General features: G+C 37.4%; 1 protein-coding gene across 1 annotated transcript; it reads right to left on the bottom strand.

The window, feature by feature from the left end:
- Positions 1–1090: 1090 nt before the first annotated feature.
- On the bottom strand, positions 1091–9278 carry LOC133985053 (MAU2 chromatid cohesion factor homolog). The gene is made up of 18 exons (XM_062424607.1): positions 9027–9278; positions 8619–8702; positions 8035–8130; positions 7794–7888; positions 7569–7596; positions 7264–7419; positions 6955–7101; positions 6475–6565; positions 6240–6343; positions 5973–6050; positions 5264–5329; positions 5058–5141; positions 4531–4580; positions 4335–4412; positions 4132–4243; positions 2880–2970; positions 2578–2705; positions 1091–2419 (listed from the first exon to the last, which is right to left on the bottom strand). The coding sequence occupies exons 1-18, from the start codon at positions 9258–9260 to the stop codon at positions 2345–2347; spliced, it is 1797 nt and encodes a 598-aa protein (XP_062280591.1). The 5' UTR covers positions 9261–9278; the 3' UTR covers positions 1091–2344.
- Between the last annotated feature and the right edge of the window lie 332 nt (positions 9279–9610).

The raw sequence follows: 9610 nt of genomic DNA, 5'->3' as shown, positions 1-9610 counted from the left end.
TTGAACGGGGTGCAGGAATAGAGTTGTGCATGAAGGTGGGCACACAAGTCCTCAACACTGAAATAGCTCCACAATGGTTCCTAGTAAGCACCAAGTCCAGGCCTGATTTGTATGTGTGCAATATTAACCCCAGAGGATTCATACAAGTCTAAGTGGTAACTTACTTTTTACTGTTTCACATATGCCTCAAATAGCTAGTTAAATGTATTTATGTGTGGTGCAAATGAATGCTTTCCTATTGACAATGTAGTAACTCTGCTCACGGTCTTAGTCCTTTTTTAAAAACACTTTGATAAATTTTAGTACTGGCATTTGGTGGAAAGCTCTTGAATATAGCATTCACTCCTTCATTATTTGTAATAATAAGCATTCAAAAACCTTTTAATCATCAGAAACAGAACATCTCTACTCTGACTCTTAGTTCACATCTAACACCTCTCTACAATATATCATGAAATGTATTGTTGTTGGTCAATATTTTTTATCATAGATCAGACTTTGTAAATCATTAGACACAAAAAATGATACAACTATGTTTTTTTGTACATCATTATTGCAATCACATCACTTAATGACAATCACTGTATACATTTTTATAATGCATCAGTCAAATTAACCATTGAAAAAGTCAGTTATTTTAGTGATACATTCTACAATGTTTTTTGGTTTTTTTAGAAATGTTTATAGTAAATGTACATTAAGTGAAATACATTGTGGAAGAGATGTAAAAATGTGGTGACCATATGTGAAGCACCATCTTATAAAATATGCTCACCACTAACTTCCTAAATACCATAGTTGTTAATAAATATCCGTTGCTTGCAATTACTTATGAGTCATACAGTTACTGGTATTCACTCAGAATCTTTCCATTGTTTGTAGGGTCATGTCGTCAGTAGTAGGAGTGAGGTTGATTTTCTAGTATTAGCAACCCGTCTGAAGATGGGTCAAGTCCTGTCAACATGATTATTAAAAGATCATGTTTGCAATGCACTTAGGCGCTTAACATTCTTGAAAAATGAATCCAACACGATCCAAATCATATTATGTCTACAAATGGGAATATGTGAATCAGTGAATTACAAAATTTCAATCATATTTTTATTGGAAAATTATTGAAAACATAAGAATTAAAAACATAGGCATTGGATAGAATATGACTAGTACTTGAGCTTAAACTGTGTCCTTACAGAGTGCCTTAAATATGACACTTTACTAAATTGACTTTATAAAATGTCACTGTACAATAAAAGGTTCAACGAGTGGTAAATCTATACAAACATCCTGTAAAGAAAACCATTTAGTAGAACTATCAAGACAAATGAAAAGATAACAAAATAAAATAAATTCTTTTTTTTTTTTTTGAATATCTGAAGATTATTGTGAGCTCCAAAAGTCTAAACAATGACTTGTAAAAATTAATATATCAACAGGAATTCATATATTATGGAACCTCAAAAAATACATCAGTTATATGTGTTTTTTTAAAGGGTATGTGGCATCCATCAAAGCCACCAGATGATACAAAATTCTGAAGAGGTCAAACATTGCTCATTTGTAGACCCAACAGAGGCATCTTCTGGTACATAGAGGAACTGCACACAGTTGATGGCGCACTCTCCCAAAAAAATGTACAGTCAATTTATCCATTTTCAACATAGCATTTATGTCACGAAACCTTTGAATTGATTATTTTGTGAAAATATATTACAAGAGGTCTCTACTTTTTTTTAATATGGATTTTGTGTGCAAAAAATATCTACCAAGAATTTATTATTAGCAACCCAGGTCAGAAACTATTGTACAGGGAGTCCACATCAGTAACTTCCATGCATGAAAAAAACAAAAAAAACAAACAGCATCCATACAAAAAAGGCAAGATGTAAAATATTTAACAACAGTTACAAAAATATCAACATGAATAAATTAATTTCTTCTACATTTTGTACTACCCTCCTATATATCCCCTTGTTTTTCCAACAAATGGAAAAGAAACCTGGCAAGCAGAGAAGGGTTCTCAGTATTTGAGGCAAAGAAGCCCTTGTATACGTTGCCGCGTATCCTTCACTACTCTAATCAAGAGTTTAGCCCTGCTATTATACCTAGAAAGCATTCATGCCATCTCTGAAGGTGAATTTCATGTACAACAGCAGTTCTAATTGTTTTACAACAATTAAAAACTTGATAGCAGACAATCAGGAAGCAAACTTGAGAAGTTAATGAAGTCACCTGTTAAAATCCTTTCAAATTTCATCTACAGTGGTCTGAATAGCAGGTGTTTAGGCATCAGTCTGTTGCATGTGATAATGTACCAGCTAACGTTAAATGCGAGATAAAAGCGTCCTCATAGCAGGCTTGCGAGGCTGGTGGTGGGGCCGTTCTGGGCTTGGATCTGGACAGGAGGAGGGCCATCAGTCCACTGAAAAACAGACAGAGATACACTGTAAGTGCAGCACTACAAAATAGACACAGGAAACAGATAAACCAGAACAAATGTAAGTGAATCTAGGATGGAAATGCACTGAAAATAGCGACAATGTGTAAACTTGGAAAAACGTGCTAAGCTGTTTCACATACACTGATGAGGTTATGCTCAGGGAGGCTGCAGGCAGCAATGTGGTCCTGCAGCAGCTGCTGGGAGAAGTTCTGGTGCATCTGAGCTGCTTCATGGGCATCCATTGTATTCCCGAGGGCCTTGTTCAAGTCTGCAAACGCAACATGTGGTCAAAATTAATCAGGGATATTTGTGCTTCAAATAAGAGGTCAAGTTTTAGAGTAAGAAACTCTGCAAAGCCAGTGCTTCAATACAAACATTTACAAATAAGTTCAATAGTATAAATGACATAGTAATACAATTAAGAGAAGAGGGTCATGTTTACCTTTCAACAGTGCTGAAGACCAGAGCTGAACAGACATGTCAGGGATCTTGCTGGCCAGCTGCATGGCAGGTACAACCATGTTGTTACTTTCCTAAAGAGAAAAAGAAAGAAAACCGTCACTGACAGTGGTCAACATTTAGTTTAAATCTCCATCATCATTTAGGTGCATGTAAATGTACTCCCTTATATACATTGCTTATTTGTACCCTCTAATTACATAGAAAGCCATGATGTTTAAGATTGTTATGACTACTGTAAGGAGGAGCAGGCTAGCAGCTGTGCTCATTATAGATGCTCACACATGACTGAATACTTCATTCAATATTCATATAGTATGTCAGTGTCTGTCAGACTTTTTGCTTTGTCATCCTATGTGAGCACAAGAAAAAAAGGGACTCTTAATGAGTTTCACTTGCAGTGCACATCCCTTTGTGAAACACCATTAATGAGGTAGTCTCGGGGGGGGGGGCAAGATCCAAACTAATGGTACCTATGTTTTGCTGATGTGCAACAACATGCTTCTGCACCTAAATTGCCTCCTCAGCTCCCCGAGTTGGCTTCATTGACTGCTACCACTCATTTCTTAAAATTAGGTCAAAAGACTATAGCTCATCTGGCCTCAAACCAAACAAAATAAAAAGTTAATTTATATCCATCAACAAATGCCACCATAACCATATAATGTTAATTGTAGGAGCTAACATGATGGGATATGCAGCCCTCATTGTAATTTATTGGGTGATTGAGCATTTTTATAAATATGGATTATTATCAGTGAATATAGGATTCTTATTTTATAATTATGCAGGTGCATACACAGTTTTATAAATGAGGCCTCAGTTGAACGATCAGATGGAGGTGAACAAAAACAGCTAAATTACAACATTTTCTCTCATCTTGCTTCAAACACACAATGTACTGCTCTGCTGACCTAGCTGTTTTAACACCTGTTGCTAAACCTTATTCACAGATCAGCCTGATAGTGTGTAGTGAAAGTCAAGTCAGTGTTTGTGTGAATGTTCAACATACATATATACATATATATATACATATATATATACATATATATATACATATATATATATATATATACATATATATATACATACATATATATATATACACATATATATACATACATATACATATATATATATATACACACATATATATACACACATATATATATATATATACATATATATAATTATATACATATACATATATATATATATAATGAATTTAGTCTTACTCTGTGGTTGCCCAGTACATAGAAGATGTGGCCCAGCAGAACCAGGGAGCAGGCAGTCAGTCTGTTCAGATCCTCAGCATTAGACATCTTCAGGGTTTCCCTCAGGAAACGCCTGCAACACAAAACACATGAATATAGATATGCACAGGTGCAGGGTGGATTTGTTGGTGTGTTGGCATAAAACTATTTAAGATATGTCATACTTGGCCTCGTTGTAGCGTCCTTGAAAGAAGGACAGGAGCCCCCTGATGTAGAATGCTGCAGCACGCAGGCAGTGTGAGCTAGATCAATCACAAAGACCAGAGGTTGTTACGTAAATGACATGAAGCACTTTTGACAAAAAGCATTGCTTTAATATATTGTCTTGTACTGTACACTATAAAATCTTATGCTTCTTACCTTACTGGGAAGTTGTGGTCTGGGTTTATTCGCTCTAGGAGGCTGTACAACTGGAGAAAAGGATTTAAAATGAACATATTAGTTATTTTTTATAAGCGGCCTGTCCACTCATGTTCCCTTTATCTCACAATAAGAATGTGCTCTCATCCTGGATAACTCCAATCTCCCTACTGTGCTCTTAGGACTAAGATAAGGTATCTTAAATTTGATAAGCAAAGTTCTGTGTGCAGTGGTAGACTTTATGCTTGTCAGTGCTCTCTGGTGTACAAACTATGTAATAACATCCCATTTCTAAAATATGAGTAACTGGCATCCCTGTACAGTGATATATTGTTAATTGACTTTGAATTCGATGTGATGAGATTAGGTCATTCTGTGCTTGGATCCTCTCCATTATGGAAAGCCCATTACATAAACCTAAGAGGGAATCATATTCTCCCCATCCTTTCTATTTGTGATTATTTTGACATCATTCATTGCAGTACCCAATGTTGTAATTTAAAGATGCAACCCGTTACTTAACTGACCTCCTGGTGTCTGTTTCCTTCCCTTATATAGACACTTGCCAAGTTGGTGACAATGTATGTCCATAGTTCCTGGTGAGTGGTGAGCTGGAACACAAACAATAAACAAACATGTCTGAGTCGAGAGGAGAGAGCGGCTGCAGAGAGGAGAAAAGAGGAGAAGAGTCGCGGTAGCTGTGAAGATGTAGCAAAAATCAGCATATACTCACTCGCAAGGCTGTGGTAAACTGTGCCTCTGCATTATCCATGCAGTTCACTGAGATACAGTACAGACCCTGGGGTGTGGAAAAAAACAGGAGAAAAACATTCTTTAGATCAGCTATCAGAGGAATCCAGTTATAGTGTTTAGAAGATGTGGTTCCTTCAGGGTGACAGTTTCTTACATAGAAAACGACTTTTTTATCTTTCTCGTTTTGGCATTTCTGACTGAAATCTATGAAAGTTTAAATTATTTTTTAGTTGTTTTAAAAACTTTTTTCAGCTATGTTAAGCTCTAGTTAGTTTTTAGCTTGAGTGTATAGATTTTTCTACACTGCATTTAGAAATGTTTCATTTTTGTTCATTTTTTTTCTATGCGTTTATTTTTCTCGATATTATGTGTGGTTTTTGTGGCCAGTGTTTTGATTAAGAAAGGATATTTCATAATAATAAATCCGTAGTTATACATTTGTGATCCCAAACAATTTCTTCTATTTAAGTAAAACAGAAAACAGGCTACCAAAAAGATTTATTCTATTGATCTGTTCATATTGCAGGTAAACACAAACATTTTACTTCAGTGCAGTTAAATGTACGATCATGCAGTGAAACATTGTTTTCTTTATCTTGGTTTACAATAGTGGCCTTGTTCACTTCCCTGCAAGCATTGGCAGTTGTACATGCAAAATGTTAACCAAGTTTCAGATTGAGGATACTCACTAGTAGCGTGTGAAGCTGAGCAGCGTGGTTGGTGAATAACCTGGGCGACTGTTGGCACAGCTGGCACACTTGTGAGATCTGGAAGGACAAAACAGAGTGACCGTGTTGACTTTTCACGAGCTTGTTCAAGCATGCAAATTAAATTAAATTCTTGAGTTGCTATAAAGCTGCAGCTCAAGGCCGCTGGACTTTGTTGGGCTGCATTCTTTCCACATATTAAATACAACAGACCAACAATAAATGACCACGAATCCAGAAACAATATACCTCTTGTAATGCAGTAGCCTTGTGGCCTGTGACAAGTCTACACATGATGATGTGCTCCAGTAGAATGACTTGGAAGGTAGAGAGGATGGGGCTGCAGTCCAACACTGAAATATGAAGATAAAAACATGTAAACAAAGCAGTGCTGCAAAATGTATTTTATAGTTCTCACTTTATATAGATAAAATATTTTATATTATTTTTAAAAAACCCAACAAGAATACATGAGATAACTCACTTTTTAGTTTCTCTAGTTGCATAAGAGCCTTGTCTGTGTACTTCTGGGCTTTCTCCAGATAGCCTGCTTGCATGGAGTGCATCACTGTCACCTGTCAAATGATACAATATACATTTAACACTGAATCAGTTCTAAATAATGTGTAATTTGTTCCTGCAAGCACCAATGTGTTATTAAACAGCTACTACAGGCAGGTTTTTGTTTAGGGCTCCCACAGTCAGAGAATATCTGCAACACTACAGCTGTGTCGAGCTTCCCGTGAGGCTAATCAAAACAGCCTCTGTAACTGTGTCATTTAAAGCTATTTGTGTAACAGGCACATTAAGATAAGAAATTTGAAAACTTTTAGGAATTTTACAATCTATACTGTTGTATAACAAAAACACAAGGCAATGGAAATGCAAAGTTGTGACAGCCCTGATGTTCATGATAACTTTTAAATAGGTTTTTTATATGGTACCGAAAGAAAAGCTGCATTACCAAATATACAAGGACACACATGTGCTCCTTAGGGAGCCAGTGGAAGAGGTCAGCTGGGTTGCTGGGCAGAATCTCGTCATCGTGGAGTGTAGAGATGGTCTGGATGCACTGCTGCAGCTGCTTCAGACACGGTTTCACACTCTTCACCTGGGGAGACATGGACATGATAATATATCCTATCTCAGTTCCTGGAAGCTTTAATTTACAGAGACGCCTGTTCCCTTTATGAAATTCAATGTACGAGTACATCCTGATCCTATGATTAAATGTGTCCTACTTTTTGTAACACTACAAGACTTGATTTCGTACCTGCCCAGCATCCAGATAGTGTGTAACCTGTAATACCAGGAAGAACACCCTCAGGGACTCCTTCTGGATGGGGTTTCCCTGCCAGTTTTCTACAATGGTTCCACACAGAGTGAGAAGAGGGTGCACTTCTCCCAGCTTCCTCTCCATTAGCAGCAACTAGAAGATGAAAAACAATTCAAAATGCGACAGAATTGCAGCTTTATAACTGTTATAGTTACTATCATGTAATTTAGCTACATAATAAACATGGTTATTTTGTAATATTTGTTGATGAAACAGCACTTAAAACGTAGCAGATGACTCACCATTCCTTTACTGAGGAGAAACAGTGCCCTGAAAAAGCAAAAACATCAAGTCAGGTCTTACATCGGTCAACACTGTGCTGCAATTATATTGTTATCAGGGGTTAAAAATGATTCATATTTTGAGTGCAATGGGAACTTATTCATGTGTTTTTCTGTCCTTCGCTACATATCATGTAATATTCCTTAACCCACAGTAAAAATATGATGTAAAAGTAAAATATGTACCTGGTATATTCTGAGCCCACCACTCGGGCATATTCAGCTCCAACCCCCAGCAGGTCACATGCTGACACCAAGTCTTTCTCCAGTGTATGAAGTTGCTGAGGAATAAGAAAAACAATGTCATAACAATGAGACATTTGTGTTAGCTACCAAAGTGTCTTTAAGACAATTATGAGTTTGTTCTCATTTCAATTCTCAGCAAATCACTTGAGGGTGTTAAATAGTGTACTTCTATGACACATACCGCCAACTGGAACAACAATCTGCAGTGCCAGTATGGTGTTTGTTGAGAAATCTGGATGGCCTTGCGCAGAAGGGGCTTTGCAGAGTCGACCAAATTCTTGAAAATTGATGGATAAGGTCAACAGTTAACAGTCAATAGGAAATACAATTGTGCAGCCAGTCCTGTTTATATGAAATAAATAATTAGTAGGGCTGGGCAATATGGACAAAATCAACTTTTTAACCAAATACCTTGATATTGATATTGTAATAATATAGTAGGGATGACTATTGGTGCTTAAAAAAAAAAAATACAATTTCATTTTTTTTTTTTTAAATAAATAATCATCAGTAGTGAATATTACTCACAGTTAGAGGCAAGTAATAGAACAGCTACAACTGTCTAATAAATTAAGAAAACTATATGAATTTACTGTAATGCAGCTTTTATAACACTCACACCATATCATAAATAAATGTAATACAATACCTACTCTCGTATCACGATATCGATTTAATTTCGATATATTGCCCAGCCCTGATAGTTACTTCCACCTCACAAAAACAATTAACGCTACTTAAAATCTTAGCCTAACATGGGCTTACCTGTTGGCAAAAGAGTTCTGACAAAATGCTGGCAGCCTCAAATTTGACATCTTCGAACTGGGGCACTTGCTGAGATATAAACCACTGCAAAACAGAACAAACAATGTGTTAGCAGGGTAATATTGTCCGAGTTTGCTATGATTTGGACCTCTAATAATCCCGTACAGCGGCTTACTCGGACAACAACAGATAAAGAGCGAAAGCGGCCGACTGGGGTACAATAATTAATTAAACGACTAACTAAATGAAACAATAACTCATCATAAATGTTGTCTTCTTTCTAAATGTAAGCAATGTAAAACGTACAGCTAGGCGCCTAAAGCCTTTCGCTGTTTTCGCTGCCTGTGGCCTACACCCGCCCGGGTCTCCGCTGCATCCCCGCTCTTTCCCATATCAAACATCCCTCACCGCCTTCTCCAGGTGGCTGCGGGCCAGCTCGCTGTTCTTGGTGTGGTGGTAGAGAACCGAGCCCAGCTGAAGATGTGTCCGGGCCTCGATCCTCTGCGGAGGCTTAAACTGAAACACGGCTTGTAGACAATGTACACAGAGGCGGATTTTGGGCGGACTGGAGGTTCGGAAATGCTCCGCGAAGCCGAGTAGGGCGAGGTACCAGCGCTCCGGGGCCTCTACGTTTGACGCCATTTTCCCCGACAACAACAAGTTTTGGTTTTTCAGCGCTATTGCCGGACTCCCGGGTTGCCAGGTTCGTTCATGTAGAACCCATAGCCACAGTCAAAGCGTCTAAATCCCCCCAGTCCATCACTTATAATTTGAGTTTGTCTTTTTTTAGTAAACATTTAATCGTGTTTGACTAACACTTGTCATCTAGTTCAGTGGCTATCAAACTTTTTGGAGTCAAAGACTTCTAAACTGACACAAATTACACCAATGATCCCTATTTGATAAGTTTTTGCCCCAGGGCCCCCATCTGATAAGATTTTTGCATTTATGTTTTATTACAGAAAATGTATGAAACCCATGGCCAAATATGG

The sequence above is a fragment of the Scomber scombrus genome, chromosome 8, assembly GCF_963691925.1.
Source record: "Scomber scombrus chromosome 8, fScoSco1.1, whole genome shotgun sequence".
Taxonomy (NCBI): Eukaryota; Metazoa; Chordata; class Actinopteri; order Scombriformes; family Scombridae; genus Scomber; species Scomber scombrus.
The sequence above is the reverse complement of the archived record's forward strand: the minus strand, read 5'-3'. Positions and strand labels throughout refer to the sequence as shown.